The sequence below is a fragment of the Chlamydotis macqueenii genome, chromosome 24 (genome assembly GCF_036417535.1).
Source record: "Chlamydotis macqueenii isolate bChlMac1 chromosome 24, bChlMac1.mat, whole genome shotgun sequence".
Lineage (NCBI taxonomy): Eukaryota > Metazoa > Chordata > Aves > Otidiformes > Otididae > Chlamydotis > Chlamydotis macqueenii.
In genome coordinates this window covers 6,522,641-6,548,568 of record NC_141579.1, presented here as the reverse complement: position 1 = coordinate 6,548,568, position 25,928 = coordinate 6,522,641, and the positions used below count along the sequence as shown (strand labels likewise).

Genomic DNA, 25,928 nt, shown 5'->3' with positions numbered 1-25,928 from the left:
AGTGTGGCTGAAAACAAACCGGTGTTCTGCAGCAGTATTTCCACCGAAGGGTCAGAGGGGGAATGCCTGAGTCAAGTCAGAAATCTCCTCACTCTCAACGAGTGAGAAGCTCATGGCTCGCTGAGGACAAAAACACCCCTGCAGTCACTTCCACCGAGAGCCGTCAGCGATCTCAGAACACAGTCCCTGCCTCTTGGAGTTTTAGGAAGCTTACTTTACCCCAGAAAACACAAACAGAAAGATTAGCCAAAAATTTTGATTTGTTTCCTAACAAAGCAAGCTTGACAGAAGATCCTTCCACAGCAGTGACTGCACAGACAGCTTGCTAAAGAATCACCTTTCACTTCGGCATAGAACCAAGTTACAACGCTCGAGAAGCCTACGAGCCGCGTCCAACCATGGGATCTGATTTCCTTTGTCAGGAGAAATGACCTAAACCCACAGATAACCCGCTCCGGGAGCTGGAAACCTCCTTCAAAGCCAACACACGAAACAGCAGCAGCCTCTCGGGAAGCGCGGTACCGCACGGTCCGAGCAAAGGGGCACCCAGCCGGACAGCCGCCGTGCAGCAAGAGCAGCCTGCGAAGCCACCCGAGGAAACCAGCTCCCAGGCGGGTCGGCGTGCTTCCACCCGCGCCGGATGCGCATTGCTCCTTCAGCGCGGGGGAAGGAGCCTTGGAGATGAAGGGCGCCGCTGCAAATCTCCCGTCCTCAAGCACCCCGCAAGTCCTACTGCACGCAGCACCTCTTCACACCGCTCACGCGGCAGCGAGAGCCCTCAGGATGCGTGTTTGCCCCTTCGGAAGGTGGACGAGCTGAGGGTCCTCCCCACGGCTGGTAAGCCGTGGTCTGCAGAGAGGAACGAGCCCGGATCGAGGGGTATCGCGAGGGACAGGGTGCAGATTTCGTTGCCAGCTTTACCGGCAGACCAGGGGCAGCATCATCACCCGCGCTCTTGTGAGAGAGAACCAAACCATCACAGCGAGCGGGGAGTCAGATCTCGTGCTCATGATTCACCTTTCCGTGCAAGCTGGAGCACAACACAGCCCTCAGAGGAGTCAACTCGGGCAAGGACAGGAGAAATCCGGAGCCTCACGCTGAACACCCAAGCATCCCGCCGCCTTCCGAATACCGCACGCAGCCGTTACACCCCCAGGTTGGTGACAGTACGTGGCAGGGAGCCCGAAATCGCAAGCAGCAACGGGTGTCACTGTCTTATCGCTGCCGCTCCATCTCTACAAATTACACACCTTGCTGTGCCCCAGCAAGCCGGCGGCTTCGGCTGGCGAAGCGGGAGACTGGCGGCAACCGAGGGCGCGCGTGTCCGGAGAGCTTTGGGGAGGTTTCTGCCCTCAGCACCCGCGCTGTCCTCACAAGCGTGACAAAACTTAAAGCAAGGGCCAAGGGAGTATTTCGGGAGCCCGGAGACATTGCTATTTTGAAAGCAGACTTCAGCGCCGTAGCACTGACATTCTAATTGCGGCTGCCGCTCGCTGTGCCACCGTAAAGCCTGTTCCGAGGGAGTAAGGCAGCAGCCGACACACGAGCGTGGGCACTGCAACTGGGCTTCTGCGAGCACTTGGTGTGAAGAATAATGTTCTTAAAAGATTTAATTTCTAGGGAATGTTGAAATACTGAAGAGTAAACAGTGAGTCAGAGGCACGCACTGAATGCAGGTAAACGCAGCCGGGGCACGTGGAAGCAAAGCCGCAGCCTGGAACCCGCTCAATGCCTCTCCTTGTGCGCGGGAAACGCGGGGCCCGGCAGAGCACAAAGCCTCCTTCATTCCTGCAGAAACTGCGCGAAAACAAAACCCAAACAAATAAAGCCAATCCACAGATCCGTTTGGGGGTCTTAAAACCAGTCTGCAATACACTGCCTCGGTGTCTGGGTTTGGGTGTTTGAGCTGCTCCTGAGGCACGGAGCACAGCGGTCAGAGGGCGAGTGCGTGGAACCGGAGGAACCGCCGAGCGCAACACAGAAGAAAAGGCGGGTGGCAATCTCCGCAAACGCCCAAGAAACGGCCGCGTCTTCGAGGAGGTGACTCAGCGCACCGGTTCCATCGCTCCCTTCCACGCGTAGCTGCGCATCGCAGAACACAGCAGCCCTCCATTTCAGCGTTTCCCAGCTCTTGCAAACGTCCAGCACCGGCCAGGAGCGCCCAGCTTCCCTCTGCAGCGCACATCCCAGCGCACGAGGGCGTTTGTGGACACTCTCATGCAGCCGGGCTGCTCTTCCAGAACAAACTCAACCAGCCCTGGCAAAAGCAGAAGGCACAGCTGGAAGATCGCACAACCTCCGGAACCTCAGGAACAGCGACGCCGCGGGTTAGCTCGGCTCATCCACCGAACCCTGTCTGCTCGCGGGTGGGCTGCCTGCCTCGTGCGGCCCTGAGGCACGACGCTTGCCGGCCCCTGCCCTCGCTTCACGTCCCACCAAAGTTGAAGCCACTCTCGGCCGCGGGATTTTTCCCTCCTCAGATGGGGAAGGGGACCAGGGAAGGCTCTCTGCAAACTTGGCAGACCTTGTGGGAACCGATACAGCCAGGGTGGGCAAGCTGGAGCCAGGAGAACAGTTTTGGCTCCCAAACTGGAAGCCTGAAAAATTGGAAGTGGCACTCCATTTGGTTAAATTACCTCCTGAAAGCATGCTCCACATGTGGGAATAAGCAGCCACTCTGGCAGCCCTAAACACGACCAGGAGTAAATTGTTCCAAGATGCACATCTGCACTTCCCGAAGATTAGACAGACAGGCTGTCAAGGCAGGATTTGATTTCCTTGCAAGACTTTTCTTAAAAAAACCTCTCAGCTGGAAATGGCAGCACAGAAAGGTACCATACATGGCACAGGAGCAGGCCACCACCACCGCAGCCGCCTCCTTCAAATAAAGGTCTCGGTCTGTCCCGCTGTCTTCTGCAAGCAGGGCCCACCCAGCAGAGCACACCCCGTCTGTCCCCCGCAGCGTACTGACACAGCCCGCGCCACCCTGCGACCCCAGGGAGAAAGAAAACCTCTCCCTCGCCAGCCTGCAGCAAGAGTGCTGCGAGGAACTGGGTTTCGCGTGCCCACGTGCGCACGGTTCTGAGGGGAAGAGGGAAAAAAGCTTTCGTGTTTCATCTGTGAAGCAGCGGAGCCTCCGCAGCCCTGGCGCACGGCAGCTCCCAGGAGACGCGTCTAACCTTTCCGCGGTCACTTCAGGCTCCGCACGGGAAGAGGCACCCGCGTCCCGGCACGGCCAGGAAGGCAGATGACGTCAGGCAGGCAAAGTCTGTCTGCGGGGCGATTTCAGAAAGCGCAGCACACGAGGGAAGCGGAGCCTTGGTCGAAGGAGCACCGCTCCCCTGCACCTTGGACGGGACTCGGACGGAGAACCAGCGCAGAAAGCAGGTTCGACATCGGCTCGCGTCGATCCATTTTCCAGCACTCTAACCGACTTGGAAAGCTTTGGGTCAATCACAAAAAAAGGTCAGCAGAGTCTGGTCTTAACAAACTTGAGACTTTGCACAATTGGACTTAGATCTGTTTTTATTTACAGGGCCGTATTCTACAGCTGAACAACGTTCTTCTGCATCGAGTCCCGCGGTTTTGTAATCCTGCCTGTTTGGCGACACGCACGTCGGCCAAGCTATTTCCAAAACGCATTGCTCTTTCTGAATGTGTGATCAAAGGAGGCAGGGAGTTGACTTCAGAAGCAATTTACTAGTCTTGGGCAAGACATTTATGGCAGTCGGACAATAAAGCGTGGAAAAAGTGCGGCGATCCAGACACCGTACCTTGCGTACCCACACCTGATCCCAACATTTCACCCAAATATTGCGTACTTGGCCGTAGGCAGCTAACGTACAAGTCGACTGTGCTCTTCTGCTCTCGAGTTTTTAACCCAGCGTGCAGCAAAAGTCCAAGATGCCTGCAACAGCTGTGACGCCAGGGAAAATGGTGACGTTAAAGGGAGGAAAAGAAAAGAAACAAAAAGAAACCTAGAGCTGCCTAAAGGTTCCGTAATCCGGGCTGCTTCCACGAGGCTGCGGGGTCGCGCAGAAGCGCTGCGTAGCTCTCTGCCGAGCACACACCGAGCCAGCTCCACAGGGCCCACAGGACCCACGCAACGGCGGGAGCTGTCACGTCACAGATCCTTACGTAAGGCACCGTGACGTACACGCAGCCTCCCTCGGCACAGGAGGGGCAAGAGCAGCGAGCCTGCAGGAACTGCAGACCACGTTTCTGATCTCCCTATTCACTCGTCTGTATCATTTGCAATGACCTTGCTCTCCAGGGACGTATCTGACCAGAAGCAGATAAATGAGATGTCTGTTCAACTCTGCCAGCAAGAAAATACAGGCCCTGCCTCACAACCCGATTATTATTTGCTCTCTCTTCAAATGCAGATGTAAAAAAGCTTATTTACCGACTGCACGACTGCTGAGGCTAACGATCATCGCTGCCCTCGATGCCAGAAACCAGATAACCCAGCCAGTTTGCATTTCAGCCCCAGCATCTCTTCTCGGGAAGAGAGAGAGCATCCTGAGAAGTGTCCCAGCTAGTGAAGAAGCCTCCAAGCAAGACACTATGCCTTCCCTCCCTCCGCAGTCCTCCCCATCCGCCCCCTACCTCCACAAATCCCAACAAATTTATTTCCGCGCGGACTGGTTCACCTCTCATCCTCTAGAGGTGTCCAACAACACATCGAAACCCTGACCAGCTGAGATGAAGAGATAGCGCTAAAACAGACCTTGGGCTTATTTCAGCTCCATCCCAGCAGAATTCCGCGGAGCAGCAGGACGCGCAGGCCAGGACGCCAACCCGCCCAAGGCCAAAGAGACTCAAGAGCAGCCGTGAACAGCTCGAGAAACCTTTTCCCCAGCAAAGCTCCCTGGCTGGCACCAAACCGAAGCGCAGCCAGGCAGTACGCAGCGAGCCGTCCGCTCGGGCAGCGTCCAGCTCAGAGCACCCACACCGGAGCCGTCAGCGTAAGCCAACCGCTTTCAAATCAGTCAGCGGAAACTGAGACTGTGCGGCGCAGGACAACTTTGCCTGTCCCTCCAGAAACGAGCTTCGGTTGCACCAGCCTGACTTCCTGTGCTTCAGGTACAACGTGAAAATGAGTTTCTATTCCAGCACGTACCAAAAATTCCTTAAATCCAGCAGCTGCCCGAGGGAAAACAAGACCTTTTCCCTGGTTACGGAATGTGGTAGACTCTTAGAGAACAAATAACAGTGACATGTGAGGTAACTACAGTGGGCTAGGGCCAGCACCTGCACCTTCTAGAGAAACCACAGGCCTGCTAGGAGTAAGTCACTCCTGTCAGCAAGGCTCTACAAAAACAGCTTTCTTACAGACTACAGCTTCACCCCTCACGCGCCACATTCCTCTCCTCACACCCAGACACAGTCGTCAGGCTCGGAGGTCAGGCTGTGCAACCTGGCTAGAAAGCAATTAGCTGCACCATCGGATCACAGAGTCCCAGAGCGGTTTGGGTGGAAGGCTCCGTTAAAGGTCATCAGCCCGACCCCCTGCGAGGAGCAGGGACATCTCCAACCGGATCAGGTTGCTCATACGCCACAAACGGCCTGGGTCCTGGGGAGCTGCAAAAGAAAGACCACCGAGAAAAAACCCAACACTAACGAGGCGCGAGGAGCAGCCTGGAATTATCTCCCCGCGAACCTTCAGCCTCTCACAGCCGTACCGCTGCCACGCGGGCTCCGACACCGGCAGCTGCCAGACGGAGCCGTGCCTGCTGGTACGGAACCTGCCTCGTTTCTGGGTAGCACGTTTCACAAGCTGCACCGCTGTCCCGGGAACAGCTTTCCAGGGACAAAACCAAGCCGCAGCAAACGCAAACTCAGCAGACACAAATTCCCACAAGCAGTTGCACAGTCTCTAAGCTCAGTCTCACAGCTAAACCCAGAACCGGCCCGCGTGCTTAGCATAGCGTTTGGAGACGCAAACCAAGGGCTGACAGAACAGCTGTCGGAGCAAAATGTGCGTCAGCGCAGCACCTCGAAAGGCAAGGACCAAACATCATGGCTTCTACGCACTCTCTCTGGTCACGCTCTCCTTCCCCTCTCACGTTCACCTCACTGCACTTGAGAACTCTCGCTCTCGGCTGTCCGAGGGGAAGCTGGCTGGCTGCGGGTAAACAGTTCTGCTCAGTCCCTCTGGGGAAAAAGGAAGAAAAAAGCCTCCCAACGTCACCGAAATGGAATGCGAGGGAACTGAGTGCGCTTGGTAGGGGGAGAAAAGGACAGCCTTACACTCCAACCTGTTTGTACACAGCGCTCAGCCGGGCGAGACACAAACAGAGCGTTCGACGGCGCATCTGGGCTTGCGCCTCAGATCCCTTTTGCTCCGAGGGTCTGAAGAGATATTTTGGTTCATAGAAAAGTTATGTTAATCAAATGAATCATTTGCTAGGAATGTACAGTCATCCCAATGCAACGGAAAATCTAGAGATTAAAATGTTCGCTCTACGCATCCAGCAGAAAAGGTTAGAGTACCGCTTCTTTCAAAAGCATTACTCATCCCTGCCTCAGCCGTACATCACCGCAGAGGTGCAGGAAAGGAGGATGAACAGCATCGATAACTTCTCCGCTGCGGTGCAAAACAACCAGGTAAGAGTCATAAAAAGCACGAAGCAAGACCTAAACCACCTCAAACGTAAGAAGGCTTTGCGCAGCAGGGCCGCCTCCCCGTCAGCGAATCTGGAAGCGGACGGTACATGAGGCGGGTTTTCAGCTCCATCCCACTCCTACTGCATCCAGAGACACGCAACCGTGGTGGCAGACACACGCTCCTGCAAGCGTTACGAGAAATTCCCTGTCTCAGAGAGCTGACAGAGGGTTTGCTGAAGTGCTGGAGCTCTTTGCCTAAGGAGAGAAAAAGAGAACAATGCGAGTCCTGGTTGAAACCAGCATGAACTCTGCACTACACGCGTGCCGGGCCTCCGGAGCTATACTCAAGAAGCGCGGATACACCGTGACAGACCAGAGGTTTTTCAGTGGCTGTTTACAGAAATTCATTTCCCAACCTGAAGCACCACAGCGATCCTGCACGCGGCCCGTTCTTTACCAGGGGTTACATAATGAGTTTGAGTCACCCGTTCCAGCTCGATTTTACGATCCCATCGCATCCAACGACCCAAGACGTAACAGCGCGCAGCAGCCCACCTCCTTACACAGGCCCAGCTCTGCAGCGCCGTTCTGCAGGGAGTCTGGAAGGCAGGCAGCAAAATTCATCCCGCCAGGAGGTGAGCTGGCGCCTCTCCCGTGCCACACACCCTCCCAAACCCCTCCTCAGTGGCGTTCAGGTCTGTCGAGAAGCAACGCGCTGAAGGGAGCATATGGCTACATCCAAAGATATTCCGGTTCGTTACCGAATGCCAGCAGACATATTGCTGTAATTAGCCTCTAGCTCAGTCACAAAATTCGTTTCTGAGAAGTCTTGGAGCCAACAGATCTGGTTATATCAAGCTCAGACCCTTCCTCTTTCGCGTGAGCCGACACTCTTCTCGATGGGTATTTGCTAGGAAAACACTCATCCCGCCACTGATGAAGCCGATGCCTCGAACCAAAACAACGTCCCTGCCCAACAGCCTGCTGGTGGCCCAGCCAGTGCCCAACTACGGAGCACCTGCCGAGGATGAGAGTCTCCATCAGAAGAGGTCTTCCTGCGCAGAGCAAGGACCAACCAGCCTGGCCAGCAGCCAGCGCCTGCCGGTTCAGCGCAAGAATCCGTTGCGCCCTCGCTGCCGCACGGAGCCTCCGTCTCAAAGCGAGCTGAAACAACGCTTCAGAAACAAAGCTCATGCCCCAAGAACCCGCGCACGTGCGCCTTCACCGTGACGCAGCCCACCGCCGTCGGGCAACGCGCCACGCTCTGCCTCAGCACGGCCTCACCCGCTGAACTGCCCGGCCAGGCAGCCAGACAGCACAGGTTCATTAAGCGCGTGAGCGCTTTCACGTAACTGCAGGTTACTGCTGAATGGTCCTCGTATCTTTTATCTAAACAAAACGTTACAGGACTAGGCTTGTTCTACGCAGCAACGCCCTCGCAGCTTCTGCTCCTGACAGCCAGCAGGCAGTCAGCTCTGCACACCTCACCGAGTGATCGACCCGCTCACCTGTCCCACCTTCTACAACCAACGCCTGGAAAAATTACAAGATATTCTGAGTCGTGCCTCTCCTTTGCGGTTTCTTGACTTATAATTACACAGCAGGATTCCCCCCGCCCCAGGATTCTGATCAGCTCCTGGAGGTTTAAGATTTACTGGAAACCACGCTTCCTACCTCGCTGGCTTTCACGTTACTGTCTCTTCAGCAGTCAGTTAGAAGTGAAAGGAAGGCTCTTAATTGTGAGACCTAAACAAAACCGGTCCTTCGTCAGCTCGTAGCTGCTGCGGACTACCTCATCTCCTGGTAAGAGCTGTCTAACACACCACATGACCCTTCCACCTTCGGTTGTCCCCGTCCTACAAACAGCAGGCCGAGGAGACAAGTCAGGCGCAGCAAGCCCCAGCAGCGGTGAAGCAGTTAGCCAGCCCAGCACGCCCTCCGGTTATTCCCCAGAAACTCGCTGGCTGCTCGGTGAGACTGCCACTCTGGCGGCGCTTTATCCAGCAGTTCTCAACACCAAACACGCAAACAGTCCCTGGAGCGCAGCTGGAAAGCGAGGCCTATCCCCTCCCAGGGGAGTTCCCTCCTCACGGGGCTGCAAAATCATGTTCCCTCATGCTTTGGCTTTGATGATACAAATCTTACGTTCCTTCCTACACAGCACCCTGGTTTCAACACGAGAGGGAGAGCATCCCCTCCCTCATTAGCCCGGAGCTCACTGATCAGGGCACTCTCAGGAGCTCCGGTCACGGTTGCCCCAAGGCTGGAGGAGACGGCCCATCTCTGGTACGGCAGCAAATGCCACTTCCCACCTCCCTTCCACTCACCTACCGGGTACCAGCGTCCACCCATGACGAACGACCTCACGTGCAGCTAACGAGCCACGTGCAAGCTCCGAGGGGAACACGCTCGTCTGCCCTGCGTATTTGCTCCTCCTGTGAGAGCAGGATGCGGAAGAAAAGGGTCAAGCTGTTTAAGAGCAGAAGTAATTCAGTTTTTCTCCTTGCAGCAAAGCAAAGCCATACAACAGTATTTTGCTTAAGGAGACTGGAGAAAGGAGAGGAAACCCTTAAAAGCCAGCTTTTAAATAAACAAACAAGAGGAAAAACTGGTACATTCAGAAATACTGCCCTACCTATCAAGTTTTAAGATTCAAGTCAAAATACCTGGATGAAACTCCACCCGCCCTGCGCCCCTAGTTACATCTCTCTCCAGTCCAAGCTTCTCAATGCCAACCAGACCTGTGTCCGACCAGCACGCAGGCATCGCTCACGATCCTGCTGTCAAACGCCTGCTTCCTGCACGCGTCCTGCGGCTCAACCACTTGGCAAAAAGTCAGCTGCTTCTCTGTTTTTAAGTCTAATCTTTGGCCTTTCAAATAACCTCTGAAATACTGACTTTGAAAAATCTGTAAGTCAAAGAAATCCTTTACTTTTTCCACCCTTGCAGTTAGCGACACTCCTATACTTCGAGATCGTCCCCAGCTGCTCTGCCGCTTCCCCCAGCTCTGCAAGCTGTAGGGGCACGCTGCAGTGGCTGACCAAGTCTGGAACTACGTAGGTCTCCGTTCGCTTTGGAGAAAGCTGCTCGTCTCGGAGGTAACTGTGCAGCATGCTGTCAGCGCCCAAAGGCGCCGCTAAGGAAGGGTCCCCGTGGCTACTACGGTAACGAAATTACCCGCCACGCTGGCCACCGGATGTATTCTTCCTATCAGGATGATGTATGTCTTCAGCACATTTCCTCCAGTCTAGTTTACAAGGAAGGAAACGGAGAGAACGGAAAATTGGCAAGACTGGGCAGGGCTCTGAGCGACCTGATCTGGTTGGAGATGTCCCTGCTCCTTGGACTGGGCGGCCTTTAACGGCCCCTTCCAACCCAAACCCTTCTGTGACTCTAAGACGAACACAACAAAAAGCTCAGGGATTGTGGAGCTTACCAACAATAAGTAGCTTTGCCTCTCAAAGTTTTCAAGTCCATGGCTCCACTACCTACGGGAATTTGAATACGCTAGAGACCAAAGCAGCTTAACTGAAAATAAGTCGTTACCTAGCCACAAAGGGAAACGGCGGATCAGCAGCGGCTCAGCATGCCCTCGTGTCCAGTCAGGATAGAAGGAAAACAGAGCATCTCTGCAGGGTCCCTTCCGTCCCCCTACTCCGCTGTCAGGGTGACTCTGCTGCCCAAAGCAGCTATACAAGCTACAAAAGCAGCTGTACAAAGCTCTTGGGATAATCTGCGGCTCTCCAGAAAAACCAACCGCACGGCTGACCAGCTTGGACACCGAGCGTCACGGGCCACTGCCCTGATAAAACATTTATGGCTGCAATACGCACCTTTCCCGTCGGACCACCTCCCTCGCGGCCCTGCACAGCCCGCTGTCGGAGGTACGGCCGCGGCCTCACAGGGCCCGCCAGCAATCCGCCCTAGCGCTAACACCTTCAGCGGAGCGGCACGGGCCAGGCGGAGCGCAGCACAGGTACAAGGCTGCCTGTGACTGGAAATCGTCAGCTGCAACTACGAGCTTATAAAATTTCATTTATGGAACAGAGACGAGCATCAGCTCCCAGGGCCGACAGCTAACCAGCCTCGACAGAGCTGCCCTAGAGCTCTCCTTACGCACGCGTTCTATCCGTATGGAAAAAGTCAGACTTCAGACCGGAGCCAAACTGTTGCACTGAACTCATCTCACTCCAAGCATAGGTACACGCTCAAAATTCTTTCCGCTTACAACACACATTCTTGACACCAAACCTCTGCAAAACATAGCTCTTGTCATTCAAGTCCTGTAAAACACAAGCGAGCTGGACACTACACAGGGAACCCTGCCTCTGTCAGAGCAAGACACAAACCAAGGAGTGCTGCAAGGATAGGTTCACTTTAAGCCCTCAAATATCCAAGTTTGGGAGCTTTAGAATTAATTGAGGTTTTAGCACTTTTACTACCAATGGTAGGGAAAGAAAGAAAGGTGTTGAAAAAGGCAAGTATTTTCTGGATGAACTTCATCTTCAAGAAGTACCGCAACACTTCCGTGCAATTATTGGCCCACGCAACTGGCAATGTGAAAAGGTACAGACGACCAAAACCCGCTGCAGAGATCCATGTGCCCCCAGACCAGCAAGCCTCGGCAACTGGTCCAAGTGCTCCGGCTGAACGCACTGCCGTGGCCGAGCCGCGCTCGCAGCTACTACCCGCCTAAGAAGTTTCCTGTGATCCTGGCTCTGACCCATCCTTTGTATTATCACTTGCAGCAACGACTCTCCGTAGAAAATTCCTTCCACAGACAGGCGAAGCAAAGGACAAGTTCTCCAAAAGCAGGTTAGTGGTTTCAGAGTATTTCCCCAATGACTTCTGACTTCAGTCAGATTAGACTTCTGACTTCTAACGTTCTTTTTATCCAACGTGGATCCAGAGTGCATCGCGGGTGCGCAAGGCAGCTTGCTGAAAGATGAAATGCCAGCCTATGTGGATCTGTAAGGGCTTACAGGAGCTTTGGCTAGCACTCTTACCAAAATCACTTCTCGGGCTGAGGCTCTCAACGTGTCCACACGCAGCCCCAGACAACCAGAAACCTTCCAAGGTGAGACGGAAGGGAGGCGCAGGCAGTCTGACCCCAAAGGCACTAGAAAGGTCCCTCACGGAGCCCGTGAGTCAAAGGCTGACTTGCATCCACGCCAACAAGCAAGCTCACGCTTACGTTACGCACCTTCCTCTGAGGCGTTACTCAAAAGCTGGCAGCTAATCGCCTCCTAGAAAATGAGCTGCTGACGTCTGAAATCATCGTGCTGGTCACTTGTACTCACACTAACATTGCGAGAGCCTAGGAAGCTCTGCACTGTTCCAGATTCCTTCCACTCCCAGGTTACAGAAGCAGCGGATCTAGAAGCCTGAATTATACTCTGAAATAAAAAAGAATAGATCAAATAGAAATGCGAGCTCTGTCACAGCCTCGTGCTGCACCTTCGCAGAGTCCTTCAGCCATTTGCTCTCTCCAGGGAAGACAGAGAGGCTGCCCACCAAGCACTGCGCTGTGGGATCAGCCGGTGCTGACGAGGCGCTTTAACGATCAGAAGTGTCACCCACGCGCTGAATACTTCCCTGCCCCTATCAGCCTGAGCAGCCACCCAGGATCTCCTACCTGCTCCCGCTGATCTCGCGCTGGTTGCCGAAGGCGTCGCTCAACCCGACTCCCCACCGCTGCGTTTGGCATTAATTCCAGGGGCGTTTGGGACACGTGGCAGGATGGGACGGAGCCAGGGAACTACTGAAACGAGAGCTTTGAACACCTCCCAGCAGAGTATCGACAGTAGTGTCACCAGAGGAGGCTTAGGGATTTATTTTTTTACAACATGAGCGTAGGTGTGCGCGAGCCTGGAACACTTGGGAACGCGGCCAGCCGTGCGAAGAGGCCCTCAGCGCCGTTCACCCAGACAGAACGGCCGCGGCAAGGTTATGAAGGTACTTTGTACACACCAGCTTGATAGCAGCTGAACGGATCCCAAAGCCCCGCATCCCCCAAAAAGCTTTTTGCAATGCTCTCGCAGCCTCTGCATTACGACAGCGAGACACGGGTCCGAGCGCCCTTCACACCGCAGCCTGAACCGCAACCCGCGCAGACCAAACAGCGAGGACATAACTATTTTCATTCCTTTCTTCCCCTTGCTCCCGTATCACCTAGATTCCTCCTCCAGCTAGAACGCAAGCAGAGCCTGTCTCTGTGTCCAGACCTTCCCACTGCCAGCGCTATCGCACGCTGAGCCAAGCTCTGGGCGTTCAGCACGTTGTTTCCCACTCGCTCACCTTTTGTCACCCGTATTCCTTCCGTCCCCCAGGACTTACACTGCACATAGGTTCAGAAATATCTAAAATACACAGAGCTCAGTCTTCCCTTTGGCCCGCGGGTTCGAACCAACAGCCAACAATTATTACCAAGCAGTCAGAACATGAGAAATTCGGCTCTGAGAGTTTACCCTGCACTGGAGAGGGAAGAAAGACAAAGCCGGGAATCTCCTGCTTTACAAACACCGCTACTCAAAGCGCCGTCCATCGGAAGGCGTGGCACTGAACCCTGCGTACGTTTCGCTCGCAATTTGCCGACGACGGGGAAAGTCTAGCGCCACGGAAGGATTCCCGAAAGGTGAGCTCAAAGTCAGAGCTGGAGAGGTCGCACCACAAAGGGAAAGGGGAACGGTCCCTGTAAGGGCCGCTGCGTTGCAGAGGGGCAGTTTTCACCGCGGGGGCCCAGCCTCCGTCCAGGCACGCTCGCTCCGACTTTCAAGTTCTCAAACGCGGGACGAGCCCCTGCCCGCGGGCAGCGAGCACCCGCGTCCGACGGTGCCAACGGCCAGGCGGTCGCCAACGCTCGGGCTCTCCCACCAGGACCTTGCCTCCAAGAGTTTATTTGCACCTTTGCGTAAGAGCAGGGCAGAACCCTCTTCCCAGCTGTACGACCCTCCGTCAGCCACATAGCCACCTCGCCCCGCAGCCCAGGGACCCCCCGGCAGCACCAGCACGTCACCGCGCCAGCGGCGCGCGACCGGCGGTGCAGCTGCAGCCCGCTCGACCTTGAGCTTTCGCGGCGGCTGCGGACAGACCCAACAAGGTACGGCAGCCCCGTGCCCAGGCTGCACCTGCCCTGCGGCTGCCAAGGTGAACGCTCCGATAGCCAGCGACGCACACGCACGGAGCCCAAGGACAGAGGAGCCTGTTGCAAAGGAAAACAGAATCCAAAGCCAAAACAGTGTCACCACAGCGCTTTCTGCTCGAGAGCGGAGCCAGGGGACAGGCGGCTTGTTAGCGCTTACTCACTCAGCACAGAGACAACGGCAGCAGAACTGAAAAAGCAGGGGCTGTCCGTCAGACAGGTTTCTCTGCAGCCCGGGAGGGCGTTCTGGGGAGGAATCATATGAAGGAAGACAGAGTAAGACAGGCAGCAGCACGGCAGCGGCAGGAGGCAGACCGCAGCCCCTGCTGCGCCCCTGCTCGGGACAGCCTCAGCCGGGCGTACCCCGCTGCGTGCGGGGCGTCGGACGGCGCGCGGGGCAACGCGGCTGCCAGCCGCTCCGGCTCCGCAGCAGGTGACTCACTGAAGCCACACATGGTAATCTGTTCTTACTCAAGCCGTGAATTAGTGGCGCAGGAGAGTCTGAAAACTCCCACCTGAAGACAGAGCTCAGTACAAGTAAGCCTCCTAACAACACGTGCCATGCCTGCTGAGCCACCTGCGCCCTTTTCTGTGCAAAGCCACCTGAAACCAAAAGATCAAAACAAGGAGAAGACTGGAATTGCCCTTCAAGGTCTTGAAAGACATCTAACCAGAGAAAAATGAGCCTGGCCAAAAAGCAAAAGCCATCACCATTCTAACGGGGAGTCGATCTTCCTCGTCTAATCAGCAACTGGAGCATCCCAGGCACCGAATTTCACCTCTAATAACCCCGATGCACAGCCGAGCTTTCCACCTGGGAGAAGGACGAGGCACGTGGGAGGCCTCTGTAGAGCAGCCTTTGCTCTGGGACCAGTAAGGAAAAGAAATCCCCTCAGCTCCAATCACTTTTCCCTCCAACCCGATAGCGTCTGAACTTGGAGGACGGGAAGCAAGCTTTGTGTCAGGCAGCAAGGAGGACTAGCGCAGAAGGTTTTCGGGTCTGGAGGCCTCCACGGGGTGAAACAAGCGGCGTTTTGCCGTTTACCTGGGAGCCACGCAACCGGCTTTAAAACAGCCTGACGGGTGGCTCCGCAGAGCTCCTCCTGTTTGGACACGCACGCCTGCTCTGCTGACTATTTGAACGATGACTCACTGGAACAAGCCAGGGCACCCCACCTCCCAGCATCCCAAACTGCTGACTGAGGGCTCGGGATGCAAATCCGCCAGGAAGCCGCGTTTCCCTGCCGAGGGCCGAGACACCCAGACCCGGTCGCTGCGGCGCCGCGGGACACGCCGGGACAGCCGGGCTGCTGCGGGCGGGGCGCGTGGGTCCGTGAATCGCGACTGGAAAGGATGTCTGGGGAAAGACCGCTCTCTACAAGGGAACAGTTAGCTCAATTCCAGCGCTATGAGACTATGAAGCAGAAAATGTAAAGCAGACTGGCAAGATGCAGCGCTCTGAGGAGAAAACCCCTACCTCAGCTGCAGTTCTTGCCTTGAGGACAAATTCAAAGAGAAGACGACAGGAATAAGCAAATTTTAGAAATTATTTTTGCCGTCATAGCACTTCCAAGGTTGCTTTTTTTTTTCTTTTAATATTTGTGCTCTGCAAAACTGACACCCCGAGCGCAGCTTCTTTGCCGGCCCTGCGAAGGGCTCGCGCCAGGCGGGCGTAGGACTGCCCGCCCGGCAGCTCGGGCCCCGCTCCTCCAGAGCCGCAGCAGCGCCCGGCTGAGACGCGCGCCCGCGGCCGCCCCGCTCGCCTCGCTGGTAGCGCTCCTCCAGTGACTTCCACTTCTGTCTCGCGAAGCACGCGAGAGTCACAACCCGTGACGAGCCCGGCAGTAATTGCCGTATCAATTTCGATGCTCCTCCGGCCAGAGAAACGCCTGTAACCGTAAACCAGAAACCTTTTAATATCTCGCTCAATTATGAAGAAAACAACTTCTGAGCAGCAGCACCGCGGCAGCGTCGTTCGCCGCCCGCTGCCATTTATTCCACCACGACCTGGGGCCTGGCTAGGGACGGCCAAAGCACGCGGGGAGACGTTGTGTTGAAGGACGCTGCCGGGGGGACAGAAGCTGAGCATCCCTTCCGCGTCTCACGGACGATGTCAGCGCCACTCAACCCTTTTCTCGCTGACCTCACTGAAAAGCTCAGAAGGCCAGAACGCCCAGAATGAGAAGACAGATGAACCAACTGCTGGCTTGCCCTCGGAACGTGACTCGGTGCTAGCGCAACCACGGACTGTTTACAAATCCAAGAGACAGAGCCTGAGAATGAAGCAACTGAACTGGGCGCTGCGCTACAGAAGAGTCTTACAACAGCTCTCTGTTATTTACAAACAATTAGCAAGGAAAGGTAAACGATCTGAGTGGCTGTTTGGAGTTTGTGAAACATTCCCATCCACGGCAGCCTCTGAAAAGCGAGTCAGACGCCGTGCCGGAGCAAGAACTCACTCCCGGTCCCCGACGCCGAGCCCTGCAGCTCGCTGTCCCTTACGCGGAAGGCGGATTTTCTGGGGCAGGCTCTGGCGGCACGCGGGCACACAACCTCGCCGCTCCGCGCAGACCCGACCCGCTTGCGTCTCGCCGCGCCGGGAGCCGGGCTTTGTTGCCATGGTGAGAGCTCTGCCACATCTGGTTTTCCCACTGATTTCCTGCTGCGCTACAACCTACTGATGCTTCGCGCCTCGCCGCTCACCAGGCCGGTGATGAGGAACCCCACCGCCACCACACGAACGAAGAACGGACTCGGCCACGTGCCGGCCTTGCCTGGTCACTCTGCCAGCAGCATTTTTCAAGGCAGCTCTGGTTACACCCCTATTGAATAGCATCTCTCCTGCCTCATTTGTATTAGGACGGCTTAGGTACTCCGTTCGTGCCTCCTCAGATGCGACACACTTTCGCACAGTTTATCTTTCACCCTAGACCCACCTGCCTTTAAACTGAGCCCTACAAAAGCTCAAGAGATTTTATCATCGTTCAAAAACGCTACTCTAGAAGGAAAACACGCGTGCCTGTGCTGACTTTGGTTGCAACACCTGATAATCCCAGTCTCAGGCCAACCCGGAGCAGCGAGTCCCTGCTGCCGCTCACGCGCTCGCACCAGCTCACCCTCCCTCACTGACTGGCAAGATGCAAAAGCTCTGACCGCTGTAGCAGAGCTTTTGTAAACCTTGATCTGCAACGTTCTCAAGCAGCTCTAAGATTCTCAGCTGAAGTTTTCCCGAAGACAGATCTTGGTACGAACCTGCTGTTGTTCCGCGGGCCCTGCCACCGCATCTTCACAAACATGTTTTCAGAACCGCTTGTCTCGCTGTCGTCGTATTCGGAGCAGAGCGTGCAAGGGTGACCACTGCCACCAAAAAAGATGGGCTCCAGGGTGCGTTTCTGCTGGAGACAGCGCCTGGGGGTACCAGGTCTCTGAAAACCTACCGAAAGGACCTACACAACTCAATCACACCGACAACTGGAGGCTGCATCTCACCCTTGGCTGAGAAAAGAGGTGGTAGGGTCTCAGATCCCACACTGCAATTCCTGAGCCGCTGTATTCCCTCGGAGCTCACGTGAAGTTAGTTTAACTTCACACCCGGCTGTCTCGACGGTTACTGAAAGCAACAACCCAGTTCCGCCAGCGGCACCAAACCGGGACCGACAGCACACAAACAGAGACAACGGAAAGCGGGGAGCGAGGCCCGCGTCGTCTGGCAAATGACTCAGAACCTGCAGAAGCGCCGACTAAGTGGGAAAATACCTAGAGTCAGTCTTCTCTTGTCGTTTCACTGCGTAACGGGAGCCTCAACTTGGCTGAAAAAATATTAATATTTGTTCTGACTAAGCGCAGGTTTCCCTGCGTACCTCGGCTGCTGCGGGCGACGCGCGTCCCCTGCGCCTCTGCCAGGGCAGTGGGCACGCGCCACCCACGCCGCGATTTCCTTCTCCTCCGGCAACGCTGGATTTCGTTTCTAACACAAAACAGCCGAACTAACCAGCAGAAAGGAAAAGGCCTTGGGTTTTTTCATCTTGTGCTTCCCAAAGCGGCTCAGGTGAAAAACAACGTCCGCAGAAGGCAAATAGAAAATCCTCATAGGCAGAACGAATCCGAACGATTTGTATCGGCTTCCAGTGAGATCGTGCTTGAAAACAAACAGTCGCTGTGTAACCGACAACCGGCTCACTGTGTCAGAGCGCTGGAGAGGCACGAACACAGACGGGCTTTGTACGGCTCAGAACGCGTTCCTGAACGGCTACGGGCAGCGATCCGATCTGTCTAACGGTACACTTACACATGCAGAGAGAAAAAAAAACCCAGGAGCACAGGCTAAGCCATGTAATAACCAGCCTTACTGGGGGAGCAGCGGGAACCCCTACCACCGCAAAAACTGCTGAAAGCCGTTCCCAGCTTCGGGGACGCAGGGGACACCAGATACAACAGACGCTTCCCGCAAAAGAACACGATTGTCTCCTGGCCACCTGGCAACGAGAAAAATCCACCATAAATCAAGCGGCACATTATCCTTTCCGTGTTCCTAGGCGGAGAGAGGCCAGAAGGATTCCCTGGCGCAGCCCGCGGCTCCAGCACGCGCAGGCTGCGTCTGCGCCAGCCCAAGTCAGGAGCGGGCTCGGCCGGGAGCCGCCGCGCGTGCTGCCGGGAGCCCTGCCCGTCAGCGGCACTCCAGCCCAGCTGATAACCCCGACAGAGCCACTTGCAAGATTACAGCCCAAGGATTTCCTACAAGCACATCTGGAGAGGACAGACTAAGTACCAAGACTAACGCTTTTCATCTTCAGCTACTGCCAGCGCTACCGAGCTTAAACTACAAGGGAGGCAGCGCAGAGCACAGTCACGCTGCTACGGTAATTGGCCAAAAGGCAAACGTTTTCTACAGCACTCATTATTTCAGTGCAAAGGCAACTACAGGGAAGGTCAGAAACCAGGGCCTCTTTCTCTCACGGTACTGCACAAACCCACGGAGCAGGCATTTGAAGATTTGGACAGCCGACAGGTCGGCTGCTAACACAGCTGAGTGCCTTAGCTGGCGACTGCCTGGGCTCCGTCACCTCCGGGGCGGTAGCAAGCCAGGCCTCAAGGCGCAGGCAAGTGTGAAACCCTTCCTGAAGAGACAGCGAGGAGGAGAAGCGAAGAAACGCGCAAGGAGAAGTGGCATCGCCAGCCAAAGGAAAGCACGGATGAACATCTTTGTGAGAATTTAGACACAGGGATGATGAGAGGCAGTTCTTCCCCCGGTTTCCCACACGCCCGCCACCGCTGTGCCTCTGCACGTGTCACACACCTATTTCTGCGCTCACACGCGATGCACGGAAAGCGGTGCAGTCGGAAGCCCAAGCCAGCCAAAGCGCGAGCGCAAGCTGAGACAGACTTGCTTAGGTAAGGAAAAAAAAAAAAAAAAAATCTTAAAAAAAAAATTGTCTTCCCTTCTGTCGCATAAACCCACGTGCACCTTCTCAGCCTCGAAAGCACTTCCGCTCATTCGAAACTGCTTCCAGTAGGACTAACCATCTTTTAAGAGTTATTGGACGGAGACACGAAACATCCATCTGTTTGCTGAAAGGCAGCAGACGTACGCAGCCTCCAAACCCAGACTTTAATTGAAACGCTTTAATCTGCTGCCGCAGCCCCACATTCTCTTTTATTCCCAGTAGCACCAAGGCGTGCGCTCTCCTAATGGAGCTCTGACAGTCGTCCTGCGCCTGGCTCTCCGTCAAACCACTCTAGCCTCCAGCTCCGGGCCCGCAGTCGCACGCCGATACCCTACAGAGACTCCTTTTCTTCTCAACGATCTTCAAAACTCGATAATTAATGGACTATAACTGCATCAGCTGCTTCAAGAAGTTGAAGGCAGGGCTTCTCATTGCCAAGCCGTCCACGAAAGCGGCGAGCACCGAGGAGATACCGAATGGCAAGGGAAACATTAAATCGCACTGTCAAGAACAGCCCTCTCCTGCGTTACACAACGCCCAAATGTAGGCCAGCCGCTCCATCCCTCTGCGCGTCAGGACAATAACTCACAGCAGGCCCCACTGCGGCCACGGGAAGGGAACGGGCCGCTTCGCCCAGCGGCTCGGCTCAGCCCTTTAGGGCGTGCTGAACCGCCCCCCAGACGAGCCGCCTCCTCCCAGCGCCGACCCCAGGCGTTCACCTCCGAAGCCAGGCGAAAAGCTACCGTGGCCACAAACTACAGGCTTCAGCCCGCTTCCCCAGGCGAAGGTCCGCACCTCACGCGGAGGGACGCCGGAGTCACGCCGAACACACCCGCACGACGCGAAGACCAGGTCTTTCCTCCCGTTCCTCAACGTTACGAGAATCCCGTATCCGAACTGCAGCTGGCGTCGGCCCCAACACCGGATGCGGAGGCCGCCGGGATAACCAGAAGCAACAGCAACACCTCGGCGTCGTCAGGACGCGTGCTCTGCAAGAACCAAACGCTTCGAGACAACGTCCGTCAAGGCGTGCCGCCGAACACCACGGGAAAGCGACACGCTTCCAGCGAGACCCGCCTCGGTGGCCGACGCCGGGTGTGCCCCAGGATCTCCTGCCCGTCCCCTGCACGCTGCCGCTGAGCGGAGCGGAGCGAAGCTCGGCCGGGCTCCCCCCACACGCGCAGGCAAACGTCGTGCTATTTTGGAGCACAGCGTGTCAGTTCCACCGGGCGTGGGAGTTTGTTTGTGTGGGTTAGCACGATTCGACTACTTTGAAACTTGGCTGAAGCCACATAATTCCCTTTTTATGGAACCCCTTTGATGGCCGTTGAACAGCGAGGGCGAGGTTTAGCCTCAACTGTAGAGACCTGGGGTCAGAGTCACTAGAAAAAGAGACATAAGGACTAATAGTGGATCAGCTGCAGCGGTTTCTCCGTTTCAGTGTTCGTGCCGCACACCAAGCCCCTGGACCGGGGTCAGCAGAAAGGCCCCGTCTGCAACAAATGAGTGCAACGGCTTAACGAGAGAAGTTCCAAATTGCTCTGCTTAGACCCGCGCAAGCTCCGCAGGGAGACACTCGAGCCAGCTTAACCCCCGCTCGCGTACGCTCGGCTGAAGGCAGCATCTCGCTCGCGCCGTGCAGACGACAGCGGGACCGGCAGACGACGGCGCCCATCACGCTCACAAGGGGAAGTCGCGATTCACACGAGAATCTCTTCAGCCAGGGAGAACTTCCACCGCAAACTGTAACTTCTGCTCCGCCGGCCACGCTGGAGCAGCCTCCGAAAGCTCTGCTTGCCCGGGGAAAAACACCCAGCGGTTACGCAATCGCCTCGACAAGAGCAAGAAGAGGCGCGCTGCTGGGGCTCGCAGATCTCTACAGCACTTGCACAAGGCTGATACATGGCCCGGAGAGAGCGCTGGGGAACGAGGGAGCTCAGCTGCCGCATCGCGACGAAAATACCCAATACCCAAGGAGCCCAGTCTCCCAGCAACACGCTGCCGTTTCCTCATTTCCTCCTAACGCGACTCTTCCCTCAAACACAAATGAGAATGCAGGCTTGAGGAACCCTAATTAGGCCTCCACAGCACTCTCAAAACCTTCACAAGGTATCTGCCAAGAAAGAGAGCCACCGATCCCTTTTTATGCCTCAGCCGTTCCTCCTCCCGCTGCGGGAGGCAGCGGCCGCTCCCCCTGCCCGAAAAGTCCGAAGGCAGGGCAGGCCCCTCCACCCACCTGGCCCTGCAGGAGGACGAGCGCCGTCAGCTGCCTCTCCTGGCCCCCTTCTGCCCGTTTGCACTCGTGGACTCATCAAAAAGAAGCCTGGTCCCAAATGTAATCGTGCCCTTGGTAGTGGCATGTCATTTGCTGCAGCAAGAAAAACGTTGTAATGAACCTTGTAACGTCAGTGCTTCGGCCTGCAGCTGACGCAGGTAATGAGAAACACGCTCCCTCTCACCCCCGCCGCGGCAACCGCTTCGCCAGAGTCCGTTTCCAGCTTTTGGGCTTCTACCAAATCTTCCCGCCAAACGAGAACCCAAACGCAGCTCTTCCGCAGCGCACAAACGATGGGGACAAAGGCCACGTGAGCCGCAGCGTAACGGATGCCGGAGGAATCGCGATCCACAACCGTCAGCCTTCCTTACGGCCAAGAGAAATAAGCAGCAGAACAGGTGAAACACCAACAAACGTCGACAAAAAGAAAAGGAAAGCGATTAAAAAGAGGCGACCACGCGAGGCCCTCACCGGGCTCATCACGAAACGCGCAGCACCGGTGCCGAACGCCTTCCTTCCGATGTGACGGGGACGAACCACGGCCCAGCAGCACGCAGCCTGCTCGCAGCTCGCCGCTCTCGGCACGCTGGCCGGAGGAAGCGATCCGTGGTCAGCCCGTGGACCCCCAGCCGCGGGTCGGAGGCAGGGAAGAGCGGGACAGAGCAGCTGCCGAGACTCTTCCCCCCGCGAGGAGAGAGAAGCTAAGGCAGCCCAGCAGGAAGATCCCTGGACTTCGGTCCACGGCGGCCCATCTCCTCCCTCCTCATCCCCAGCAGCTCCTCCAGACCAAAACGCGACATCCAGAGAGCACGGGAACGTCAGGTACGTGCTCCGCGGTGCGTTCGCAAAGTCCTCCCTGTTAACGTACACCCGTCAAGCCGTACAAAAAAATGCGGCATTAAAAACAACTCCAGCGCCTGAAGAGAGCTGGAATCCCAATGAAGTCACTGGGATGATTCATAAATGGAAACTGTGTGGAAAACAATTCATTCAGTAGGTCACTCGGGAGGTTTTCAGAACAGAAACAAGACAGGGTTTCTCGAGAAAGACGAGAGGAGACAAAGGAAAGGGGGACAGGAGGCAGGGAACGGGAGAGGAGCAGGAAGATATCCTGCAGGTGCCCGCTAGCCCCATCAGAGGAGCGGCCCCAGCTCCCGCCCAGCCCTCAGAAGAGTGCTCTTGCAGCGCGCAGGATCCCGCCCCTGCAGAACCAGGGACTGGATGGAAATCGCTGCCTCGGTTAACCGACAAATTTGCCGACTGTTCCCGTCTGTTTCACCAGCTCCAGCAGAGACAATTATGAATATGGGCCTCCTGCCCCTTAGGGTGATGAACATTCCCCCTCGTTAGTGTCCCCAGCGCTGCTGACCTGCGTGCAGCTTGTGAAACGCGGTTATATGCGCGCTGCAACGTTCTGCGTCAGCACTACGTGCCGGGCCCGCACAGCACGCGCTCTCCTCCTCTCTGTAAATAGACCCAGCCCTCGGCTTCGCAACGGCCGAAAAATCCCGCTCCCTTCGCAAGAGAACAGGCCGCGAACCGTTCTCCGCTTTGCTTTTTTAGGGAAAAGGGGACGCGAGCCAGGAACGCTCAAGCCGTTATCTTCAGACGTCACGTCGAAGGCCGCTTGACCTGGTGAGCGTCCGCAGGAAGGGAAAACGGACGCCGACGCCTCATCAAGAGACCACCTGTAAATTCGGGGGCAGCGACGGCCGCCAGCCTTCACAGTTACTAATTTCAGCTTCTCAAGGAGGCCTGAAAAGACAGGGCACAATATATTTTTAAGCTCAGGCAGATGTTCGCGCCGGGATTCCTTTCGAGACATCGGACGAGCGTGGATCTCGAGGAGGGGCCGCGACGAGCAAACCAGCTTTTCTCTAAGAGAACGCGACACGGGGTCAAGTTTGCGCAGGGATTTGGTGGCTATATTTGACCGCCGCCCGCCTCCTCCCCGCAGCTACTGCTGGAGGAGATCGCCTCGGGAAGGGGCTGCCAGCACGCTCGGCAACTGGGCTACGCTCGCGTTTCCCGGTCAAAGAATTCTTTCAGATCTCCGAACGGGAGCATTCTGCCAAGGCTTTACTTTCTTCTAAGCCGCTTCCATCAAGTCAGACTCTTAAAAGTATCGCCGCGATGACACCGAGCTCTCGGCGGCGTTGTTTTATAGTCCCGCTGCCATTCAAAAAAGCCCTCCCGTGCAGACCGCCCCGTTCCAGCCCGTTTTACCCCGATGCCTCCCCTCAGACCTCATGGGTCCCGCGAAAAGAGGCAGCTCCCGTCTCCTTCCCCGCTCCTCTCCCAGAGGCAGCAAAGGGAAAGCACGGAAACAGCAGCGCTCGGGCTTAGCAGGCAAAACCCCGTCCATTTGCCGGCGCTCTTCTTCACGGGCTGGGATTGGAAAGGAAACCTGACCTCAGAGCCCAGAAAGCTTCCAGGTCAGGTTTCAGCTCCGAGCTATTCCAGCTCACAGGCGGCACTCGTTCGTTCCAGCACAGGTATTTCCCCGCTCTCCGGGAGGACCGCGACTTCACCGGGACGGCATCTCCCGTGCGCAGCGGCGCGGGGCACGGTGCAAGCGCAGCCAAGCCGCCGCTGCAGTAACTCGCACGCTCCGCCGGGCTCCTAAAGGTGCCACCCCACCAGAAAAGAGCTTCCCAAAGCCACCGAAGGACCCCCGGTCACTTCACGGCAGTAGACACGAGCGTGAACTGCTGTTCAGCAAAGCGTGAGGTTCTCCAAGCGCAGCGTCCTCTTCCGTCATCCATAAACCACAGGCAAAAGCCAGCCTCGGCCCTGTCGGTGAGGATTTCCAGACCAAACTGGCGCGCATTTTGCCACCCTTCAGAAAAACAAGCTATCCCCGCGCAAAAGACGGTCTCTGCAAACTTCAGAGGTAGCAGCACTCGAAAGAAAGCTTGACTCAGCGAAGGGGGCCGAAAGCGGGACCGCAACTTGTCTCTACAGCAGCGATCCCCGCTCAAGAGGAGCGGGCTCCCGCGTGTGAAGCGCCTGAACTTATCGCCCCTGCTTCTACCGGCAACGGTCAGCTTTGTGGCGGGGAAAACAGCGGCGGCGCGGGTCAGGCTGCGACACCTAGCACTCCAAGGGACAGAAACAGCGGTCAGATTATACACGAGAGGCAAACGCACCCCAGTTCCGCAAAGAGCTGTCCGGGAGGAGTCAGGGAACCGATTTTTAAGCAGATCCTGAAATTAATCTTACTGGGCAGAAGCCAGAGCGTCAACAAATGGCAGGAACCGTGGATTTACGCCGATGTTTCAATGTAACGTAACTCTTGACATTTAGCGGAGGACAGCGACAGCCTACAAGGGAAAACGGCCTTCCCGGCCTCCACCTGCAGCGCTGCCGGGGTGGCCCAGCGCAGGGCAGTCGCGCGGGCGAGCGGGATTTAACCCAGGCCCGTCGGCTGCCGGCCGCCTCCCGGTGCCCAGTTCCGCTCCCACCCCAGCTTCCACCCCGCAGCAGCTCCTGGAGAAGACGCCGGCGTGGCCAGCAAGACGGACCCTCTCCGGGCGCAGGCCGCGCCAGCCGAAATCGCGGAGCGCGGCAGCGGTATTTTGGCTGCTGGCGCGTTCCGGGGGCTGACGGAAGAGCCGAGGCCGCTGCCCCGGGACGGGGGCCGGCGGCCGGGGACACCTGCGCGCCGGAGCCGGCCGTACTCCCGGGGGCTCGCCCTGCGAGACCCAGAAGCAGCGAATTCTCACGCCCCTCCTCAAAGCGGGGCTAGCCGCGTCGCCCTTCGCGTCAGGCGGCGTCCCCGCGAACGCCGGCTCGTTGCACCTCCGCGTTCGCCCAGCTCGAACCCGGCGAAGCGAGCCCGAAGCGGCGGCAGGGGGCCGGCCGCCACCGAGCCGCGCTCCGCAGGCCGCGCTCGGCTCCCGGCGGCGGCAGCCGGCCCCGCGACAGCCGCCAACCGAACCGTGCCGGGGCTCCGGGGCTCCGGGCCCCCCCACCCCCGCGCCGGCCGGCCGGAGGAGGCCGCCGGGCTGCCCCGCGCGGCGGGGGCCCCCCTCACCTTGGCGCGGGTCACCAGGTGCGTGGCCAGCTTCACCACGGCGAAGTTGCCCTTGCCGATGGTCCGCTCGATCTCGTAGTAGCCGATGCGGGCGGGCCCGGGGGGCCGGGGGGGCGGCGGGGCCGGGGGCAGCCGCGGGGCCGGCGGGGGGGGCCCCCCCGCGCCGCTCGCCGCCGCCGCTGCAGCCGCCGCCGCCGCCATCTTGTCGCGAGGAGCAAACCCCCCCCCCTCGGGGCTGCGGCACCGCGTGAGCTCATCCGGCGGGGGGGGGGGGGGAAGGGGGGAGGAGGGCGGGCGGCTGCCATGGCAACCCCGGGGGGCGGGGCCGGTGACGCCAGCGGCGGCGCGCAGGGCGCCCCCGCGCGGCGGGGAGGAGGCGCGGGCCGGGCCAACGCCGCGGGGACCGACCGCGGCGGGGGGGGG

The 25,928-nt window shown here is 57.2% G+C and overlaps 1 protein-coding gene across 5 annotated transcripts in view; it reads right to left on the bottom strand.

Moving 5' to 3' along the window:
• SIK3 (SIK family kinase 3) overlaps positions 1–25,706 on the bottom strand; it is a 72,167-nt gene extending 46,461 nt beyond the window's left edge. For 2 of the 5 annotated variants that reach the window (XM_086766128.1, XM_086766129.1), the window contains exon 1: positions 25,506–25,706. In XM_086766128.1, the coding sequence (XP_086622254.1) occupies positions 25,506–25,706 (201 nt within the window). Of the gene's footprint in view, positions 1–11,909; positions 12,022–25,505 lie in introns of those variants that run through there. The other 3 variants (XM_086766135.1, XM_086766136.1, XM_086766134.1) reach the window with 3 other exon arrangements.
• Between the last annotated feature and the right edge of the window lie 222 nt (positions 25,707–25,928).